The following is a 21,878-nucleotide window of genomic DNA, read 5'->3' as shown; positions in this document are numbered from 1 at the left end:
AAACGTCCAACTCAGTCTTTATTGACTGTTCCATCTTGGGACCACCAGTGCTAAAAGGTGGAAGGTGGGGGGGGGGGCACCTTTACGCACATCAAGGACCCCAGAGCACCCCCCTCACAAGAGAGAATAAATCCAGTTACAGAACTTACATGGCAGTTGGGAGAGATGGAGAGAGGGGCACGGTATCTACAGATTTGAGGGGATGCTGGAGGAGGTTCTTCAGCAACGGGACATGGCGGTGTTGAAGGGGGAGAAGGGACGGGGTCAGCCGCTGATCTGGACCCCCTCGGCCTCAGCCAGAGGGTAGATCTCGATGGCCTCCACCAGGGGCAGCGCCTCTGCCGCAGTCTCCATGACGGCCAGCCCCACGGCGGCCTCCGCCTCTGCCAGCTGCTGGCGCACGGCGGCCTGATGCTGCTGCTGGTGGGTCTTGCGGTGTTTCCACAGGTTGGAGAAGGAGCGGTAGCTCTTGCCACAGTCTGGGCACGAGTAGGGCCGCTCGCCCGTGTGAATGCGGCGATGCTCTGCCAAGCGCATGGAGATGGCGAAGGCCTTGCCACACACCTCGCAGGCAAAGGGCCGCTCGCCCGTGTGCAGGCGCCGGTGGTCCTTCAGGTGGGTGCTCTGGCGGAAGGCCTTGCCGCAGTCCGGACACGGGTACGGCCGCTCGCCCGTGTGGATGCGCCGGTGTACCTGCAACGACGTCTCTGTACTGAACAGCTTCTTACACTCGCTACACTCCAGGCCCCGGCGTCGGGCCGGGGCCGCGGGGGCCGCGGGGGCCGCACCCCCCAAGGCGGTCGGGGCGGCCACAGGCGTGCGAGCGGCCCGAGGGGCCCGAGGGGCAGGGGGCTCCTTAGCCAGGACCTCTCCGGGCCCGGCAGCCGCGTGCGCCGCCTCGTGCGCCTGCAACCGGGCAGCCGAGCCCACTTTCTTGCCGCAGGTGCCGCACTCGAAGCGCCGCGGGGCCTGTGCGGCAGCAGCCGCGCAGCGGTGCTCGCGGAGCCGCAGCGAGGAAGGGAAGGCGGCCCCGCAGGACGGGCAGCGGTGGGGCTGGCGCCCAGCATGGGCCACGAGCTGGTGCACCTCCAGCAGCCGGCGCAGTAAGAAGGAGCGGGGGCACTCGCGACACTTGTAGGGGTACTCGCCCGTGTGGTGGTAGCGGTGCATGAGCAGGCGGTAGGGGCGGTGGAAACGCACCCCGCACTCCTGGCAGCGGTAGGGGAAGTGCTGGGCGTGCACCAGGCGATGCTGCCTCAGGGTGGAGCTCTGCGTGAAAGCCTTGCCACAGTCCCCGCATCGGTAGGGCCGCTCCCCCGTGTGCGTGAGCCGGTGGCGTGCCAGGTTGGCGGGCGAGTTGAAGGGCTTGGAGCAGTCCGGGCAGGGGAAGGGCCGCTCGCCCGTGTGCGTGCGCAGGTGGTTCCGCACGTGAGACTTCTTCTTGAACATCTTGCCGCAGATGCCACACTTGTGTCGCCGCTCCAGCCGGTGCACGAAACGCTGGTGCCGGGTCAGCTGCAACGCCTTGCCAAATTCGCGGCTGCACAGGAGGCAGCGGTAGGTGCCTGGGGCGGCGGGCCCTCCCGGGCTCTCTTCGGTCACAGGGGGCTCCGGGGCGTCTGCGTCTCCAGTCTCTGCTGCGGCTGGCTCAGGGAAACCAACGACAGGCTCCTCTGGCGGGACTGGTGTTGTGGGCAGAGGGACACCCCCCGCCCCGTGCGTACGCCGATGATACAGGAACTTGGTGAGGTTGACAAACGTCTTTCCGCACGGACACGAATGCAGAGGATTCGGGGTGTGGGCTCGCCGGTGGGCCAGGAGGAGGGCCTCGGTGCCAAAGGCCAGGCCGCAGTCCACGCACAGGAAGTGAGACTCACTGCTGTGGTCTCCAAGGTGCTGGTCCAGACTGGAAGGGCTGGGGAACACACGACTGCACAGAGGGCACTTAAAGACGCCCTCCCGGTGACTCCGCAGGTGCTGCTGTAGCTGGTGAGGGGAGAGAAAGAGCTGGTCACAGGCGGAGCAAAAGAGCTCCTGGGCGGCCGTCCCGCCCGGCTCTCCGCTGTTGTTCCTGCGGGCCTTGCGCCCCCGGCGATCGCGCCCAACGGCTTCACCGTTGCGCAGCTCGTAACTGTGGTCAGAGGACGGCAGGGGATCAGGCTGAGACGCGGGCGCCTCTGCAGGGGACGGAGTCAGGGTGTCCTGCTGCAAGGCAGGCTCCTCGGCCTCCGGGGCAGGAGCAGGGAAGTGGGTGGCCTGGTGTTCCAGGAAGTCGGCCGGAAGCTGGAAGAGCTGGGAGCACTCGGAGCATTTGTAGAGGAGCAGCTCCACCTCAGTCACCACCTCAGCGGTGGTGGCAGCAGCAGAAGGGACAGCGGCCCCCTCCCCACCCTCTTCTGCCTTGCGGTATGAGTGCTCCACAGCCACGCGGGCCTGGCCCACAGGGGGCCCCAGGACAACCGGGGACCCCAGGACAACCGGGGCCGGAGGCTTGGTGGGAGTGCCCCGGAGGTGCGTCTGCCGGTGGTTCAGCCAGAGCTCCTGGCTGGCGAAGAGAGCCTTGCAATCCACACACTCGTAGTGGATGGTACTAGAGCTCAGGGCAGGTGCCTTGGGTGGTGGCTCGGCTGGCACTGCCTCCTGGGGGGCCATCATCTTCAGGTGCAGCTCCTGGTGCTCCAGGAGCTGGCTGGGCGACATCAGCAGCTGCCCGCACTCTAGGCACTGGTACTGGCTCTCCTGCACCAGGGTCTGATAGAGGCCCGTGCCGGAAGCTGCCTCTGCGGCTACAGTGACTCCAGGGTCAGCCACGCCCACCAGCTCAAAGTGCTGCTGAGGCACATGGGAGTTCTGGTGCATGAGCACCTCCTCCAGGGATCCATACAGCTGGTTGCACTCAGAGCAGACATAGCGGTGCTCAATGTACAGGACCGTCTCCTCCGACTCCTCAGTCATGGTGGCAGTGAGGCCCTGGGCTGTGAAGAGAGGGAGGTGGAGACGAAGCACAGCTAAACTAGAGTTTCTTCAGTCCTTCCCAGGGACGATTCCTTCCCTTCGTCACCCACCGAAACCTTAGATGTACTTTACCCTCGGACTTGTTTCCGTTTTCCACTCCCACCCCCCACCTAACAATCCTTCCTCTCCTGCACACACAAGACCGAGCGCAACACCTCCCAGCGGTCCCTTCCCAGAATCTACCCTTCTCACCTCTGAACCAACACGCATCGAACTCCACCCACCAGATCCTTATAACCTGCCCAACCCCTCACCTCCCGTGCCTCACAGCTGGCCCACAGCCACGCACATCACACAGGAGCCCGTGTCTTCTCCACTCAAACCTCCTTCCACTGACTTCTCCTTCTTACCAACTCGCTACCCCATTCCCGCTCCCAGGTGCCCGGGAGCGTCCTCACAGGCCCTGACCGCTGTCACTTCTCCCAGCCTCACTCCCCCTTTGTTCCCTCCCCCAGGTTCTTGACTTCTATTTACACCCAGAGGACTGCCACAGGGGCCCGCCACTTTCAGAGCCTTCACAGGGTACAGTCCCTCTCCTTTACCCCCAACCTCTAGTATACACGGTCTCTCCCTCTGGTGCCCAGACTCCTCAAACTCTCCCTTCCCTCAATCAACTTGTCTCATGTTGGCCTAACCCATCGCATTTTACACTTTTTCCCCCTTCACCACTCCCCATGATACCCAGATCCCCGACTCCAAATTTCTCTCTATATACCAAAGCCCCCTCCTACAACCCAACCCCCTATCCAGATTACCCAGCCCCATTTCAAAAACACCTAACCCTTTCTTCACACCTGGATTCTACTCACCACCCTAATTCAAGACACTCTTCACCGCAATTACCTCTTCTTTACGCTGAGACCTCACCTACAATCCTTATGTCCTCTCCGGTACCCAGATCCCCTCTTCACATTGACTTAAATGCCTCATCTTCATACACAACCACCCCAACCACTATGGGGATACCCACACCCCTCTTCATGTCAACTTCAGCTCCTCTTCTTTACAAAATGACCCACCCTAACCCATCTCAGGGATGCCCAGATACCACCTTCACATCAACTTAAACCCTTCCTTACAAACCCACGCCAGGGACACCCAGACCCCCTTTCGCATTATTAACCTAGTATTTTCTTATTTGCAAAAAAGACCCCACCCTCCCTCCCTAACCCATCTAGGGACGCCCAGATCCCCTCTTCGTATCAACCTAAGCCCCTCTTCTTTGCAAAAAGGCCAAACCCCACCCTAACCCACTCTAGCGATAATCAGACCCCCTCTTCATTAACAACTTAGTTTCTCTGCTTTGCAGAAAGATCCCAGCACGTACTCTAACCCAATCCAGGAATATCCAGACTACCCCCCACAAAGCCTTAAAACTTTCACACATACTTTTCCTACTACCCCAAACGCCTTTAGAAATACTCAGACCCTATCTTACTATTATGACGAATCCCTCCAGCCCCCAACCCAGAGGATGGCCAAACCCCTCTTCCTTACACCCAGAACCCTCTCACCAGCTTATTACCCTGGGGATACCCAGACCCCCAACTTCTTGTCAACCTAACATCTCATTCTCATTCCAGAGATACCAAGACCCTCCCCCATTCAGCACACCCATACCCAATTCCTACTCTTCATCTGACCGAATTCCCTACTTTTCAAAACATCACCTCTACTCAACCTATCCTGGGGACACCCACCCTTTTGACATAACATAACCCTATGCACAGAGACTCCTCTCAGCCCATTCCAGTGGTATCCACCCCCCTTTGGTTTAACTCCTTTTCACGTTAACGTAACCCCATTCTCCACACTCGGACCTCGCCCTCAACTCTAAATCTCCCCTCCAAGGATACCCATTTTCACACCAAATCCCTGTCACTGGTCGGATTCCTTACAAGCATAACTAGGTTTTCTCTTTATGTTAACTTCATTACCTCTTTCCTCACGCCCTACCCCCCTCCCCGGACACCCAGGCCGCCTCTAACCTTCCACCCCACCCCCCTCCGGTCCTAGACGGCCCACGGCCAGACCGTGGCCCCGATGAGCCTCGGAGCCTCTCCTAGAGGCAGCCCAAACGCCTCCCTTCCCACCCAGGCCCCTCCCAGCCCCTCGCCCGAGCCTCGCCCCTCCTCACTGGGACCGTCACACGACTCTAGCCCCCTTCGCTACCCCCGCCCCCGGCCCGGCCCCCGCCCCGCCGCCCGCGCGCCCGGCCGGCCGTTGGTACCGCTCCGCCCTCCCCGCCCGGCGCGCGTCCCCTCCGGCCCTCAGTGCGCAGGCGGGGTGGCACGGGGAGGCCAGGAGGGGGGGAGGGGGAGCCAGGCCGGCTTTCCGCGCGCCCGGCCGCACTCACCCGCCTCCGCCGTCTCGCACGCCCCGGGCCCAGGCCCGGGCCGCAGCTCCCCTCGCGCGGCCACCCTAGCGCTGCGCCCTCTCTAGCTCCCGCCGTAGCCTCTCGTCTGCTCCGCAGCCTCGCTCTCGCCCCCAATCGCCCTCAGCAACGCCCCGCCTACCTTCCTTCTCGGCCGCTCCGCGAACGGCCGAACGCGCCCAATCAGCGCCTGACTGGCTCCTGCCGTTCGACCAATCGACGCTCACGTCTCTGAGCCTTGGGCCAATAGTATGGATCGTCGGGATCCTTCGCAGTGCCCAACCAATCCTCTAGCGATGTTCCCTCACCGGCCAGCCCCGGGGTTGATAGTGCCCGCCCCCTTAAGCCCCCTGGAGGATGCGCCTCCTCCAGCTCCTCGTCGACTCCGCCTGACGCCTGAAGAAGGGAGGGCCGCGCGGTGACGTCAGGCGGCGGAGCGAGACTGCGGGCGCCATCTTGGGGGCGCCGGGCTGGAGTCGGGTCGGGGTCGAGTAGGGAAGTCGGAAAAATTGAGGCACACGACACCCAGAGGGTTGGGGCGGGGGAGCTGTGGCACTGGAACCGCGGCGGAGCGAACGGAGAAAGTGAAGCATCATCAGTCAGCGCGAAATGGGGAGGGGAAACTGCAGCAGCGAGCACATGGAGGGAGTAAAAAGGGAAACTGAGGCTCCAGACTCGCTTCATTAAAAAGAGGAACGGAAGCAACAAGAAGGAAGGGGAGAGAAGCCGGCGGACTCTTGAGGAAGGGGGGAAGGGAGATGTCAAAGGAGAAGCGAGGAGCGAGGGAATCTGAGGGAACAAGGAAAACCTGAAGGGGAGGGGAGGAAATGGGGAAAAGCGAAAAGCAAAGACAGTTTCATTTAAGAAACGGGGAGTGTGGGCGGGGTGGGGGGAGAAAACCTGAAGGACAACTAGGATGAAAACCTGCAGAAAGTGACCCTGTAGGAGACGGACTCTGCTTCCTTCCAAGGTGCCTTCCTTCTGCGTTGACCCAGGGGTTCTGGCCATCACTATTCTCCCCCTTTGGCCCTCAGGGCGTTGGCCTCGCACTGTTACGTTCCAGAGCTACCCTGTGAACCAACCCAAGGACAGGAGCTTCAAGAGATTCCTGTACTAACTGCTTCCCCCCCACACCCCATTTCTCAGAGGAGTAAACTAAGTCTCGAGGAGTTGGTCATTACCTTCCTGAAGCTAAAAGCTACCGAGGGACTCCCAAGCACTGAGTAGGACCGAGGTGTGACATCTCAGTCATCACCTGTGTGGTGTCCTTCAGTTGATTTCTAACTGGCCGTCCCAACTTTCCACTAAATTGAAATCCCTAACACCAAGCCAATATAATTATACCAAGCTGTCTGGATTGAAATCCTGACCCTGCCACTTCCAGCTGTTGTCTTGGACAAGCTAAATCCCCTGTGCCTCCGTTTCCTCATCTGTGAAATGAAGACCCTAACCCCTGCTTCATGGTTGTGGGGCACAGAGTAAAAGCTATGTGGAAATTGTTTTTATTAGGACCTCAAGAAGCCCAGAAAAGTTAAGTAGCTTGCCTGTCCTTTGGAGGAGACAGAGCCAGGTTTCCAACCCAGGAGTTGACTCTGAGGTCTATGCTCTTGGTACCCCCCACCCCCCCCCTCCCGCCCCAGGCTCTACTGCCTGGCAGGTGGATGTCCTGTCCTGCGGGGCATGTTGAATGGATGAATGCAAGAAGCAGAAGAAAGAAGTTGGTGGGAATGTGTGAGCTCCAAAGCTGGTAATCTGCGTTTGCCATCAGGGTGAAATCCCCTGGGGTGGGAGCCAGAGAACCTGGAAGTTAGACTCAGGCTTTGATAGGCTCCGTGCACCTGGGCAGGTTCTCACTTCCTGCCAAAGCCCCCTTATCTGCCTGAAAATGCAAGGGTCCAGCTTGGCGTGTCAGGCCCCTTTCTGCTCAGACCTTCTGCTTGGACTTTCCAGTTTATCTGGGTTGCCTAGGATCTTTCTCTTCTGATGATACAAGAGTAGGCTGAGCCCTGGGTCAGTCTTTGTGCAGGTGGTGGCATGGGACTAGATTTCTGGGGTAGGTTTATTTTACAGAGGATAGGCATTCTTTTTTGGGGGGCCCCTGCATAAACAAAGGCCTATAGGCTGGCATGAGTCTGGGCTTTCAGGCTTAGCTGGAGCTGAGGGTGGGTGTTGGGGGACCATGGGTGTTGTCCACGTAGGGTGAGGAAGTGTATGCAAAGTTGGTGGTCCTTCAGGATGCCGTATATATGTCAGACGTATGTCAGGGATGCTCCATATGGGATGAGGGTTTCCTATGCTCAGCTGGTGTAAGGGTTGCCATGTGCTGTGTGTGTGTGTGTGTGTGTGTGTGTGAGAGAAAGGCATATGGTCACGTGTGCTGGGGGGCTGCACGTGAGTGTGTCAGTGTCTCCTCCCCATCACGAGCATTGGGGGTGGTGGTGAGTCACGGGCTCAGCCTTCAGCGCCAACTGTCATGTTCCTTCCCCCCAAATTTCACCCCCCCACCCAGCCGTGCACCACCCACCCCCACTCCGAGATCTGTGTCACTGCTTCTGTCTTCCATCCCCCTGTCCTGCTCAGCTCCCTCTGAGATGCTGCAGTGGGCTCCCTGGAAGGGAGTCTCCCACTTCTAGCTCTGCCCTCCAGTTCCTTGCCCTTTCCCACTGCCTCTCTGCTCAAGTGGTAGCTAGAGAAGGAAGGCCTCTTCGCCCCACCCGCTCATGTCTTGGGTGCATCACGTCTCTATGCATTATAGAGAATTCCCATACTTGCCGCCCCATCCCTTCTCCTCCATGGGGCTATTTCTACTTCTGGGGGCTTCTCCCTTGTCTCCAGGAGTTGGCTGCTCCCGCCTTAGGGGACCTCTTGTGTCCACACGTCCTTGTGTTTACGGGTTCCTGGTATCTGTGCCCACCCATCCCCATTTCTGTGACCTTCTCCCACTTTGCTTGGCCCGTCTCCCTGTCTCTATGATATGCATTCTTGTTTCCATTTCTGCGGGCCTCTCCTCCTGTCCGTGGCCTTCTCCTGTCCCCGTGGACCACTCCCTATGTCCAGGGAGTGCTTTCTGTTCTCATGGGCGTCTGTCCATCTTCCTGGGGGACTCTCTCTCTGTCCACCAGCTGCCCTCATCTCTGAGGTCCGTCGCTGTCTCTGGTCTGCTCCCATGCCTCCATAGGCTTTTCTCTTTTTTATCTGGGCTTTTCCCCTGTTCTTGTCCTTGTGGGGTTTGTGGACCTTGGCCCACCTCTGTGAGTTTTGATGGCTGTCTTGCTTTTCCTCTGCATTTTCCTTCATCTCTGTAGCCCTCTCCCCCCAGCTCCATGGCCTTCTCCTCAGGTCTCCCTGCCTCTCATCTCCGTGGGCTCCTGGGCAGGGCGGTGGCATGGTGGTGGAGGGGGTGGCCCAGGGGTGGGCCCTCCATCCAATGCAGCGCCTTCCCCTCATCAGCATTCTCCTCGCAGGCCCCCCAGCCCCGACCAATACGATCTCCCCCTCCCCCCCCCACTCCCTTCCCTCCTCTTTCTCCGCCTGCTGCCCTCCCTTCCTCCTGCCCGCCCTCCTCCCTGCCTCCCTCCCTCCCTCCCTCCCTCCCTCATCTCTCTCCCCCCCCCCCCCCCCCCGCCCCGCGCTCCAGGACCCAGCGCGGGCGGCGGGCGGGCGGGCGGGCAGGCAGGCAGGCAGGCGGCGGCCTCGGAGGGGAGAAGGAGAGGTGGCGGCGGCGGCGGCGGAGGTGGTGGTGGTGGTGGTAGTGTTGGCGGCAGTGGCGGTGGCAGCAGTGGCGGTGGCGGCGGTGGCCGGCAGCAGGGAGGCAGGCCCAGCTGGGGACCCAGAGCCGGCGGCTGCGCCTCGCAGGGGACCAGGAGTCCGTGGCCAGGCCCTCCCACTGAGGCCCTGCACCGGGCGCCCCCGGGACACCCCACCCTCCTCTGCCTTCCTCTTCCACCTGCTCCTCTCCATCCTTCCCTCCCTCCTCCTCTCCCTCCTCCCCATCTCTCCACCTCGCCGCCTGCCCCCTTCTCGGCTCTCCGGGTCTCCCAACACCCCGTCCTCCCCAGCCCCTCCACCCCTCGGCTTCTCTCCACCCCTAGCATGCTTTTCCCGTGGGGGCTGAGGGCTTGAGGACTCCAGGCCCTTGCCTCATCCAGGGCAGGGCCAAGGCTCCAGGGGGGAGGGGGGAAGGGGTGGCCCCCTCCCCCCAATCAAGCCCTCCCCTCCCCCACTCCTCCTGATGGCCGGCTTCCTTGTCTCCAGCCAGTCCTCGCCCCCCGTGGCCCCCCCAGGCCGGCCCGGCTAGGGGAGGGGGCGGGGGCCCTTTCCTGGGCCGGCTTCCCCCTCCCCCGGCTTTGCCTGTGCCCCCCTCCCTTCCGTTTTCACCTTCCTCTCCTCCTTTCCTCCCTCCTTCCCCTCCATTTGCTCCTTCTCCCTCTCCTCTCTCCCCTTCTCTCCTCCATTTTCTCCTTTCCCCTTCCTCCCTTCCCTGGCCCGCCTTCTCCTCTTCCACCTGTCCTTCCTCCCCGCTCCGGGGAGCCCCTGTTTTGGATTAGTTGGGGGCCACTGCCGGAGGCGGGGGAGGGGGCCCCGTGGACTGCCCTCTCCCCCCCGCCCCCGGCCACACCACCACCCAGCGCCAGAGCATCTCCCCGTTGTCTTTCTCGGGCCTCGAGGGAGCCCAGCCCTCCGTCCCACCAGGATCCGTGAGTGTCTGCAGGGCGGGGGTTGGGCTTGGGCCAGCCTGGGTCCTGGAAGGCTGGGCTCACCACCGTCTGGTGGGGCCCCCACCTCCCCTTGCCCCCCTCCACGAGCAGGGGCCTGCCCTGTGCCTCCCCCGTCTCCCAACCTCTGTTCACCTCAGCCTCTCTTCACCCTTCTTCTGGGTGCAACAGCTCAGCCTTGTCCCCAGCCCCTGGGGTCCTGAGGGGCTGCCTGGCTCTTACTTGCGGGCTCACTCCTTCTCTGGGACTCCTGGCCAGTCTCCGCCCCTGCTTTCTCCAGCCGTGGTCCCACGGCGACCGGTGACCGGCTCTGTTCTCCCTCTGTTTCCGCCTCTCTTCTTTCCTCATCCTTTCTGCCTGCCATCCCTGTCCCATCCGCTGTCCGTCTCCTGGAAATGTCTTTCCTTTTTTTTCAATCTCCATTTCGTGTGTCTCTCAGGCCTCTCTCTGACTCTGTCCAACTTCTCTCTCCTTTGCTGTTAGCCTAACTCTTTCTTGTTGTGTCTCTGTTGATTCTCTCTCTCTCTCTCTCTCTCCCTCCCCCTCTCTCCCTTTTTCAAAACTCCCCTGCATCTCGTCTGGCTCTTTTGGAAGCACCCACAGGTTTGGCCCTCTATCCACTTCTCTCCATCCACTCTTTGCTCTGCCTGTGCCCCTGCTCCCCTGTCCTCCTCTGCCCCTGCACTTGGAGCCTGTCTTCCTGTTCACTTTTCTGCTTTCCTCCCCCAGATCCACTCTGGGTCCGGCTCCTTTCTCCTCAGCCGCAGCCACTGCGTGGTCTACTTTGTCTTTTCCTTGGTGGTCTCACTCACCCCCCATCCTCTGCTCACTTCTACGTCCTGGCCTGGCCTTTTTGTCCTCATCCCTCCCCATGCCTCGGGGCTTGTGGGCTCAGGGATTGACCACCTCCTCAAGACACCCTGGTGGGTGCATCTCTGTGTGGACTGGCCCCCTTATGTGGGCACTCACCCTGTCCCTGCCTGTGCCCCTCACTCTTCCTCCCTGCCTCCATTTCCCTCCCTGGCCCTCACTGCCCCTTCTAGTGTGTGTCTGCCCCACTCGCCCCTCCCTCTTCTCGAGATCTGCTGTGTGGCTCCTGCATACATTTTCTCCGGCTCTCTTTCCAACTAGCTCTCTTCCTTTGCAGAGTTTTGCGGATCTTTCCCCTTCCTGCAGTCTTTGCACCTGTTGTGTTCTTGTGTTTTTGCCCTCTCCCTCACCCCACTTGTCTCACCGATTTGCCTTCTCACCTTGGTGATGTCTTGCCTTCCTGTCTGTCTGCCTCTCCTGGCAGGGCCCCTCACTCGGCTCCTTCTGCCTGGTTGGCTGCTATGCTTCCACCTTTATTTGGCTTTGCCTAAGTGTCTGGGCCTCTGGGGCTCAGGCCTGCCTGATTCCCTGCCTCTGCTACCTCGCGCTCTCTGTCTTGTCTCCGTTTCCTTTGGTGTCTCACTTCTAGGCGACCTGTGTGGGTCCTTCTCTCTCATTTAGCCCCAGGGACCTCTTTTTGGTCCGTCTGTCTTTCTATCTGGGCCTTCCTGTATGTCTTTGTCCATGTGCTGTCCCAGACCCTGGCCCTGCACTCTGTGTTTCTGCTCCCACCCATGTCTGCCACCTGTGGGACCCTGCCCTCTGGTCCCTGTCTCTCCCTCCGTCTTCCCTGTCCTCTAGTCTCTGTTCCCTGGTTTGTCCCCAGAAGCCCCTGATGTCTCGGGATGACCCCCCTTCAACTCTTGCCTCTCTCCAAGCCCCGCCCTCCACAATCCTCCCCCTGAGAGTTCTTCCTGGTCCCCCAACTTCCCTTGCTCCTCCACCCTTGAAGTCTTCACTGTAGATCCGGATTACCATCTGCAGCCCCCAGCCTGTCCATGATGCCCTCCCACCCCTCAGCCTGCCTTTCCCAGAGGCCCTGGGAGAGGGAGCTGCTCAAGGTCATGTGGGAGTCAGGGGCAGAGCAGAGACTGTTGGGTCTCCTGCTGCCATGGCCTAGGTTTTCCTGGCCACAAGGATGGTCCAAAATCTTGCACTGTGCCTCTACCCTCCCCTGGCAGGTTTCATTCTGCTATCTCACTACCTTAAGCCCTCCATCCATGGGGATCAGGTGGGGTGCAACGAGACCCCTAGGCTCACCTCACAGCACTCTGGGCCTCACAGTAATGCTCTCTCCTGGAAGCCCAACGCCCCTTCTCTTGGGGCACGGCTCTCGGCCAGGAGAAGCCATGCATCCAGCCAAACTCATCCCTGCCTGGGGGTTGCCCCATAGAAGGCTGGGGTACCTGGAGAACTCTAACTCACTGGGGTTGGAGCCATTCTGGGAAGCAAAGATGCATTGTCTCCCCCTAATCCTCAGCTCCCCTGAGCAGGGTGGGGGGCTGTAGTCTGGCACCTGCTTTGGCAGACAGCAGACTCCCTGCCTTACTCTTCCCTTCCAGCTCTCTCTGGTGGCATCTCAAGTGGGCTTGTGTCCTCTCTCCATTCTCTGTATTTCCTGTTCTATTCTGTGTCTCTCTTATGCCTTGATTTCCCTCTCTGCTGCCTGCCCTATGCTCCTCTCCGCATCCTGACCTTCCTCCGTCTCCATGGCTCCCTGCCTTCCTGCCTCATCCTTCCTCCTTGCTCCTAGTCCTGTCCTTCCCTACCCAGAAACTCCTTTGTCCTCTTCATCTCTGTCCCCCCTGTCTTCTTATCTTCTTGTTCCCTTGTATTTTTGTCTGTTTTTTCTCTTTCTCCTTTCCTGGGTGTCTTTGTATTTTCTTTCTCTAAGCCTCTCTTCCTATTTCTGTCTCCGTTTCTGTCTTCTCTTTCTTTACTTTTTTTCTTTTCTTTTCTTTTCTTTTCTTTTTTTTTTTTTTAGCTCCTTAGCTGCCTCGGGTCCATCCATCTGTCTCCATCTGTGTGTCTCCACGTGTGTCTCTGTCTCTCTCCATCATTCCCTCTCTCCTCAAGTTTCCTTAACTCCCGGATACTCTCCCCTCCAGACCCCGGATGTCCAGGCCACTCTCCCCACGGGATTGTGGGAACCAGGGACGTCAGGAAAGTGGCAAGTGAGGCCTGGGATGGGGTTGCCTAGCAACCACCGCATCCTCTCCAGCCAGTTTCTGTTGCCTAGTAACCGCTGCCTGCCCAGAGACAGGGGCGGGACTGGGTGGGGGGTGGCACTTCCTGGTTTCCTACTGGGGTGGGGATGGTCCCTGGAATTTGCTCTTACTTGAGATCCCTCCCGTTTTGGTAGCTGTGAATGTCCTCTAGCCATGCCTGTCCCACTCAGTGCCGTGAGCTCCTCCCCGGTAGTGCTCCTCAGAGCCTGAGCCTCCTTCGTATCAATGCCTTTGGTGTTGTCAGCTTCTGACAAGGGCAGGGCCTTTCAGCGCTCGCTCACAATGTCCCGGGGTCTCCGGTCACCACCCCATCTAGCAGTCCTCCAAAGGGCTCTGAGGCCCCCACCTCAGCAATCTCCCCATGGGTGGGGGGCTCCCTGCAGGTGGCGAGTGGGGGCCGCGGCAGCTGCGTCCCCATGAGGAGGGGAGGAAGATGCCGGCTGAGCTGCTGCTGCTGCTGATTGTTGCCTTCGCCAGCCCCAGCTGCCAGGTGCTCTCATCACTGCGCATGGGTGAGGCCCTACAGCCCCTGCCCCGCCTCTGCAGAGACCCTCCCAAGCCTGCCCATCCCTCAGGACCCGGGAATCTGGGCTTCAGGTCTCAGCTTTCCTCAGCAACAGGGAACAGCAGCCCCCAGCTCCTTCTCCCCCCGCCCGGACCCAGCAGTCCAGACCTCCAGCTGTGTCCAACCTTAGATTCAGGAGTCTAGACCCATGTCAGCATCCCCACCCCTACCTTAGAGCCCAGGAGTCCAGGACCCCAGCCTCTCCTTTCTCAGGACCCAGGAGTCTGGTCCCCAACCCCCGTGTCCCCTCAGCTGCAATCCTGGACGACCAGACAGTGTGTGGCCGCGGCGAACGTCTGGCCCTGGCTCTGGCCCGGGAGCAGATCAACGGGATCATCGAAGTCCCAGCCAAGGCCCGGGTGGAAGTAGACATCTTTGAGCTTCAGCGGGACAGCCAGTACGAGACCACGGACACCAGTGAGCAGGGCCACAGGGGGCGTGGGGTGAGGCAGGGCAGGCTGGTAGCCCTCAGTCTGTCCCTCAGCTCCTGGCCTCCTCAGCTCGCTTGCTTTGTCTCTTTCTAGCTCCACCTGCCCCTTCCTTCATGTCTGGTCTGCTTTTTCCTTTCCAGAGATGGTGCTGCCGAGCATGGGGAGGTAGGGAGGGTGCCAGCCCCGGTCCTGCCTTGTAAGAGCTGAGAGCCTCGTTTGAAAGATAAACTCATGGCTGGCTGGGGACACAGTGCCCAGAGCTGAGTAATGAGGGGCCTGGACAGTGAGGCCAGGGGGCTTCAGGGGCAGGAACAGTGAAGGCGTTCTGGAGAAGGCTAAACCAAAGTTCTGAGGTCTGAAAGGCAAGCAGGATATAGAAAAAGTGGCATTGCTCAAAGTATGCCCTGAAGAACAGCAGCCACATAGTAGGAGTGCATAAGTATTTGTTGGATACTGACAGACCGAGCAAATGTTAATGGGTATCTCTTGAACAAATGTGTTGGGGTCGTATACCTCAGGAGATGCTGTCTTCAATGTGTTTTAGATTGGTTTTCGTTCTTACAGGCCTTATCAGAGCGTTTGTTATATTCACGTGTGTTTCATATTAGCGAGAGGGAGAATGGGGTACAGTGTTTCTTGTACTTTCCTGACTGGCGCAGCACAGAACACAAACTGGGAGAAGCTGGGATGGAAGGTGAGGAGGTAAAAGGGGTTCCAGGCATATGCTAGAGTCTGGAGCTGGAGCAGAGGAGGGGGATATATGGAGCCAAAGAACAGGGTGTGGGGTTGAACCTGTCCTGGCTACCTGGACTCAGGACATGCTTGGTGAGATCATGAGAGACTTTGGGGCTGAAGTGTGACAGCAGTGGGAGGTGAGGCTGGGCAGAATGGCGGGCCAGTTCAAAGAGGCGACAGTGGCAGGCTAAAAGATGTCACCTTCACCTGTAGGCAGAAGGGAGCCACCAATGGGTTTAGGTCAGGGAGCGGGCTTCTGGAAGGTGACTCTGGAGGCTAGATTTGGGTGATCATGCCTGAGTTGGCATGCCTGAGTTGAGAGCCCTAAAAAGTAGGGCAGGGGAGAGAAGGGGAAAGATATGAGAAAATTTGAGGACAAAAGAGACAGGACTTGGTGACTAATTTGCCTATTGAGAGAAGAATTAAAGGCAAGGATTGTTTCTAGATATTTGGTCTGCACAAACGGGGCCTTCAGCAATGTGGAAGGCACAGAAGAATCAAGTTTAGAGGAAGGTAAGGCATTTAGTTAGGATGCTTTTAGTTGGATGTGGCAGAAACCTACTCAGTCTGCCTTAAGGGAAAAAGAGAATTTATCAGCTTATAATACGAAAAGGCCCAAGGACTAATTTCAGGCATGGCTAAATCCAGGTACTCAAATGATGTCCCGGGACTGTTTCAGGCATGGTTAGATCCAGGCACTCATATCATGTCCCAGGAAGCTCTCTGTCTTCATCCGTGGGTCCTGTTTTCCTCTAAGTTGGGTTCATTTTCAGGAATACCCTCCCTAACTGGTGGCAAGACGGCCCCAGTAGCTCAAAGCTTACATCTTACCTGTTTAGCAAACCACGTAATAATTGTAGCAGAAACCTGGGGAAAGCTCTTGATGGCCTGCTTTGAGCCCGTCCCCATCTCTGAACCAATCACTGTGGCCAGGACCGTGTGGTTCTGTGATCCTGGCTTGGGTGCCAGCCAGTCCTGGGAAACACATGGTTCCCTGAGGAGAAGTTAGGGTTTTGCCATGAGAATGGGCACCGGGCAGGCAGAAAAAACAGCTTCTGCCTCCCCGTCTTTGAGACGTGCGCAAGTTCAAGGGGAAAAAAGAAAAAAAAAAAAAACACAGAAGAAAGAGGAGCAAACGAAAGCCACAGGAGAGCGGTGTTTGGGATGTGGGGTGGAGAGGGGCCCTCGCTGTGGTTGTGGGGTGGAGGGGCTGTGAGGCGTTGTTGGAAAGGAGGAGTGAGACAGAGGCTGAGGAGCCGGGCGTTAGCTTTGCAGCCAGGAGGTCCCTGGTTTTTCCTCTTTGTTCTTTTGTTTCTCTCACGGTCTAACCCATCCCTCTTGCCATTTCTCCCCATTTGTCTCTGTCTTGTCCACTGCTGCGGGTGGGACCGGGGATTGGGCCTCTGGGTCCGGGGCGGCCAAGGGGGATCGGCAGCTCCAAGGATCGGATGTGCTCCCGGGCCAGGTGGGGGCAGAGAGGAAGGTCCCTGACTGCGGTCTCTTCCCACCCCTCGCAGTGTGTCAGATCCTGCCCAAGGGGGTCGTGTCCGTCCTGGGGCCCTCGTCCAGCCCTGCGTCTGCCTCCACCGTGAGCCATATCTGTGGAGAGAAGGAGGTGAGCAGAGTGTGGGACAGGGCAGGGGTGGGTCCCTGGGAGGCGAGGCTGGGGAGGAGGCCGCAGGATAGAAGCAAAGCCTCCTTCTTTGTCCAGATCCCCCACATCAAGGTGGGTCCCGAGGAGACACCCCGCCTGCAGTACCTGCGCTTCGCGTCCGTCAGCCTGTACCCCAGTAACGAGGACGTCAGCCTGGCCGTCTCCCGAATCCTCAAGTCCTTCAACTACCCCTCGGCCAGCCTCATCTGCGCCAAGGCCGAGTGTGAGGGAGAACTGGGTGTTTTGTTTTTATTCCCCCAAACTCCCCTGCCCGAGAGATCTGGTCTCCCGCACGGCACAGGCTCCCCTGGTCCCCACCATCCTTCCCCGTCAGGAACCCAGACCCCCCCACCTCCCCCGAGAGACCATTTAGTCAGCAGATAGTAACTAGCACCTATGTGCCAGGCCCCTGCGAGGCCCTGGCGGTTCCGCACTAGGTGTGGTCCCGGATTGGACTCCAGGGTCCGTGGGGGATGCTATCGCCGAGCGGTTGTGACGCAGAGTGATCCATACTCTGTCAGCGGGCAGGCGGGGTGCCGTCGGAGCACGTAGAAGGGAATCCTACCCGGGTCTGAAAGTTCAGATCCCGTGTCCCCGAGAAAGGGGCCTCTAAGCTGGACCTAAAGGTTGGGGAGGAGTTGGGGTCAGGAAGAGGGGAGGGGGTGGCAGGGCAGGGGCCGAGGGCCCAGGGAACGTGGCCGCTTTGAGAGGCTCAAGGATGCTTCCAGGGAGCCCGGTGCCCAGTGTGGGAACAGGGGAGCAGCGCGTGCAGGAGGCATGACCACGCAGGGCCCTGCACCTCTGCCCGAAGATGATGGCGGTGGTGCAAGGTTCCCACGCAGGGCGGGGCAGGGGACAGGCCGGGTGTGTGTCGCAGGAAGAGCTCTGGCTGCAGCAGAGAGAACTGACTGGAGAATGCCACGAGCTATGGCCGGGAGGCCAGAGACGGGCAGGGAGAAGGGGCACTGGTTAGGTCTCTGGTGGTGGTGGCAGGCCGGAGAGGCCAGGATGGGTTTGAGGAGCCACGAGGGAAGGGAGAGGGCGCCGTCGCTGTGGTGACTGGGTTCCGCCTGAGGAGGAGGAGGAGGACGGAACGGTCAGGTGGAGGTGCACTTGGGGTCGAGGCGTCTCGGAGACCATCCAGTGGGGATGTCCGGAAGGCCGGTGGGTTTGTGGGTGGGGTGCACAGCTGGAAAAAGAGAGAGGGCCGTGCTCAGTAACTTCCAGGAGAAACTCGTCTTTCAAAAGGTATTTACTGAACACCTGCCACGGCCCAGACCTTGTTCTGGGTCCTGGGGCTAGAGCGGTGCCTGTGCGAGCCAGGCCAGAACCCCTGTCCTTGTCAGGCCTGCTGTCTCGTGGGAGAAGCTAGGAAGTAGTAAGTCCTCCCATTCGAGATGGGATGGTGATCACCTCCTCGAGGAGGTGATGTTTGGGTAAGAGATCTGAAGGTGGAGAGGGAGGGAGCCGCATGGGGGTCCAGGGAGAGAAGGGAACAGCTAGTGTAAAGGCCACAGGGCAGGAGCGTGGCCGTGGCGTGTGCGAGACAGGTCAAGGGGATGGCGAGGGGTGGGTGGGTGGAGTGGGGCCCGGGGGCTGTGAGGATGCGGGCCTCCACTCTCAATGGGCCAGAGCTGTTAGAGGGTTTGGGGCAGAGGAGGCACACATCTGCTCTACGCGCTTGTGGCTGCTGTGACGGGGACGGACGTGGGGGCAAGTGCGGCTGTCATAACAGGTGAGGGAAGGCAGTGGCTTAGGCCAGGGTGGTGGCGGTGGTGCGGCACGTGGGGTCTGCTGCACTCTGCAGATAGAGCCTGGGTGGGTTGGGCGCAGCTGGGAGAGAGAAAGAGAGGGAGAGGAGGAGAGAGGGAGAGGGAGGGAGGAGGCCGGGGTGCTGTCCGGGTTTGGGCCTGAGTGGCTGGCAGGCAGGTGGTGGCTTGGGTGAGAGGAGTGGAAATGTGGCTTGCGTGAGTGAAGTTTGAGATCCCCGTCACAGGTCCCAGCGGCGGAAAGGTGGCAGGGGACAGGTGTGTGGAGGTCGAGCACAGGGTCCACGGGCCCAGTATCCCAAGAGAGCCGACCACGCTCTGGGCAGTACAGCCCTCGTCCCCTCCTGGGCTCCCCTACACTGGAGGAGGAGGAAGTCACCCTGGGACACTTACAGGGACCCTAACCCGGGCCCTCCTGCTCCCCCAGGCCTCTTGCGGTTGGAGGAGCTAGTGCGTGGCTTCCTCATCTCCAAGGAGACGCTGTCAGTGAGGATGCTGGATGACAGCCGGGACCCCACGCCGCTGCTCAAGGAGATCCGCGATGACAAGGTGTCCACCATCATCATTGATGCCAACGCGTCCATCTCCCACCTCATCCTCCGTAAAGTGAGTCCCCCAGTCTCTGTCTCTCTGCAGGGTTGGGGCAGAAGCATTGGGTGACAGAGCAAGTCGCCCAATGCCCACGGGCCTCAGGGGTCACACGGTAGAGACCCGCTTCCTACGAGCAGATGATAATCGTGAGGTTTGTCTCAGCTTGGCCAGTTCGCGGTCGCACCGGTGGTCGGGCCTTGGACAGTCGCCTCCCCTCTCTGTGCTCAGTTGCTGCCTCGGTGGGTTGCCGTGAGGGGTAGTGAGTGAATGGTGGGGAAGCACTTGGGACAGACAGGTCCTGGCCCAGAGTAGATGCTGGTGCGGGGAGCTCCCTGTCATCTGCACTGAGTGCCCGTCCTGCCGCGTGGAGGCACTTTGCACGGACTCTTTAATTTGGCTCCCACCCAGGCTGCGGGGCAGGCGTGATGACCATTTTGTGGATTAAGAAGCTGGAGTTAAGCAGGCTGGCTCAAGGGCGCCCGGGAGGGGGTAGCACCGGGGCCTGCCACACACCCTCCAGCAGTGACCCACATTCATTAATCATTCATTGCTTCCCTGCTCTTAATTCGTCCTCGTAATCTAATCTGTATTATTTATTTTTCTCCAGTTTTCTTTTTTCTTTTTTTTTAAATTAAAACCATATGTCACTACTGATTGTAGTGTACAGGAAGAAGTGTGGACAGAATCCATAGGGCCCTTGAGGCAAGAAGTTTTAGAGAAAAGGTTTCGTGTTCGGAAGGCAGGCAGGCCTGGGCTGGGGTCCCGCGAGCCGAGCCGAGGGACCTGTGGTCACTCTCCTCTTGTGGAATGGGCTGTGAGCCTCACGATAACAGCTCCTGCCACTCGGCCGATGTTGGCTGGTGCCATGTAATGTTCTAATGACCATAGCGGGGACAGGCTCGGACACCGTGGCAGGAGAGGCCTTCTAGTTTTCTTTGCCTCAAGGACTGTGAAGAAAGGGGCTCCAAACAGGCATTTTGAGATTCCAGTCGGTTGCCTTTCGCTGCGAAGTGCTTGTAAAGATTGCAGGGGGGCTTTTATCTGGCTTGTGACCAGGCTGGGCCCCACACAGTAGCAGCCCCAACTTGGCTCTGGGGCAGCGCGGGGAGAAGCTTAAAGTTGAGGTTACCCTCCCGGCCTGTCCTGTTTCTAAGGCGTCCCTTTGCCTGTCTGTCTCCAGAAGGCAGTCTTGTAAGTGCCCTCCAGGGGGATGCGGGCATCTGGGGGTGCCGTTCTCTCCTCCAATAAGGCCTTCCTTCCACCCAGGTCGCCTGTCCACTGGTGCAGCATCAGGGAGCAGGGTCTCCCTCTGCCCCCGCGCGGCTCCTTCTCCCTGTCTCCGTCTCTGGGTGTCTGTTACTGTGTTTCCCATGGGTGTCTTCACTAGGCCTGTCTCTAAATCTCTCTTCCTCTCTTGGCGTCTCCTCGCTTCTGCCTGTGGGCCTCCGCCCCTCCTGTCGCCTCTGTGCCGCCCCATGTCCTCCAGGCTTCAGAGCTGGGAATGACCTCAGCGTTTTACAAATACATCCTCACCACCATGGTGCGTACCCCACGCGGCCCCTCCGGCCCCCGCCCCCCTCCCAGGGTGTCTGCCCCATGTGGGGCCTGGCCCCTGGCCTCACCCCTTCTTCTTGGCCCCAGGACTTCCCCATCCTGCACCTGGACGGGATCGTGGAGGACACCTCCAACATCCTGGGCTTCTCCATGTTTAACACCTCACATCCCTTCTACCCCGAGTTTGTGCGCAGCCTCAACATGTCCTGGAGGGAGAACTGTGAAGCCAGCACCTATCCAGGTCCTGCGGTGAGCACTTCTTCTGTACTTTGGTGAGATGGTGCCAGAACCCTCCAGCGCCCCCACTCGCTTTCCAAGTACATACTGTGAGGCCTCACATTGTGGCCCCAAGATAAGTCTGACCTGTTTCCTCCTCTGTACCTCCCAGGCTGCCCCAGCCACACTGGCCTCCTCCAGGTGCCTTTATGGCCCTAGCACATGCCCACCCCAGGGCCTTTGCACTTGCTCCTCCCACTGCTTCATATGTGCTTCCCCAGAGAACTAGCGACTCACTCCCTCATTGCCAAGTCATTGCTCAAACATTCCCTCGGTTATAAGACCTTCCTTGGTCCCCACCATAAAAACGACAAACTCCCTGCTAATCAGCTCCCTTCCATACTGTATTTTTCTGCACAGTACCTGTCCTTGCATATCTAATGCTCTATGTTTTGCTTAGGTACAGATATGGATATCTAGACCGTAAGTTCCATGAGTGTAGGGTTTTCTTTCTGTTTTCTTCACCTTTGTATCACCAGCACCTAAATCAGCCTAGCCCAGGGTAGGTGTCCAATAATATATGTCGAATAAACACAAACATACAGAAGGTACACGCTTAGGTGTATTTGTTCACAGACGTTTAGTCCTGTGCCAAGATACCAAGGCACTCCTACCGCATAGAAACGCACATGGACCCTGAGCCATGCAGTCAGGCGGTGCAGACATAACGTGGGTAGAGGTACATTTGTGTGTGCCCCTGCAGCTGTCTACACAACACAGATATTCAGACCTTCACACCAACCCAGCGAAGACACTCCCGCAAACACACACACACACACACACACACACACAGAGATGCCCCATGTCCTCAGTCACAGCTCGGTGCCCAATTTGTATCAAGCGTTCACTGTGTGCCGGGCAGTTTTGAACTCTGACATGTATTACCTTCTTTGGTGCCCACGTTAGCCTGTGGAGGCAGAGATGACAATCATCCCCATCTTATAGGGGAGGACACTGAGGTTCCGAGCAGGGTGGGGACTTGGGCCTCCCGTAGGAAATAGGAGAGCCGGGTCTCCAGCTCAGAGCCGCCTGCTTCCCAGGCGCAGGCTCACAGCCCTTATGCTCGCCTGCCTCCTAGATGCCACGCCCACCCTGGCACCT

General features: G+C 59.2%; 2 protein-coding genes across 13 annotated transcripts in view; one reads left to right on the top strand and one right to left on the bottom strand.

Moving 5' to 3' along the window:
- Window positions 1–5,517, bottom strand: ZNF574 (zinc finger protein 574). 6 transcript variants are annotated; one of them, XM_042919715.1, is made up of 2 exons: window positions 5,372–5,517; window positions 1–2,975 (listed from the first exon to the last, which is right to left on the bottom strand). In XM_042919715.1, the coding sequence occupies exon 2, from the start codon at window positions 2,953–2,955 to the stop codon at window positions 265–267; it is 2,691 nt and encodes an 896-aa protein (XP_042775649.1). In that variant the 5' UTR covers window positions 2,956–2,975; window positions 5,372–5,517; the 3' UTR covers window positions 1–264. The 6 variants fall into 6 exon arrangements, with proteins under 6 accessions (XP_042775649.1, XP_042775644.1, XP_042775645.1 ...); XM_042919710.1 differs by lacking the exon at window positions 5,372–5,517 and adding an exon at window positions 3,208–5,094; XM_042919711.1 differs by lacking the exon at window positions 5,372–5,517 and adding an exon at window positions 3,270–5,094.
- Window positions 5,518–5,781: 264 nt separating this feature from the next.
- Window positions 5,782–21,878, top strand: part of GRIK5 (glutamate ionotropic receptor kainate type subunit 5) — a 58,093-nt gene continuing 41,996 nt past the window's right edge. For 2 of the 7 annotated variants that reach the window (XM_042919319.1, XM_042919318.1), the window contains exons 1-8: window positions 6,928–7,136; window positions 13,586–13,714; window positions 14,020–14,184; window positions 16,451–16,548; window positions 16,645–16,810; window positions 18,784–18,962; window positions 20,434–20,487; window positions 20,589–20,750. In XM_042919319.1, coding sequence (XP_042775253.1) covers window positions 7,085–7,136; window positions 13,586–13,714; window positions 14,020–14,184; window positions 16,451–16,548; window positions 16,645–16,810; window positions 18,784–18,962; window positions 20,434–20,487; window positions 20,589–20,750 — 1,005 coding nt within the window. In that variant the 5' untranslated portion in view covers window positions 6,928–7,084. The other 5 variants (XM_042919322.1, XM_042919323.1, XM_042919321.1 and 2 more) reach the window with 5 other exon arrangements.

Source organism: Panthera leo, chromosome E2 (genome assembly GCF_018350215.1).
Source record: "Panthera leo isolate Ple1 chromosome E2, P.leo_Ple1_pat1.1, whole genome shotgun sequence".
In the NCBI taxonomy this organism is placed as follows: Eukaryota; Metazoa; Chordata; class Mammalia; order Carnivora; family Felidae; genus Panthera; species Panthera leo.
This window is presented reverse-complemented; position numbering and strand designations above follow the sequence as displayed.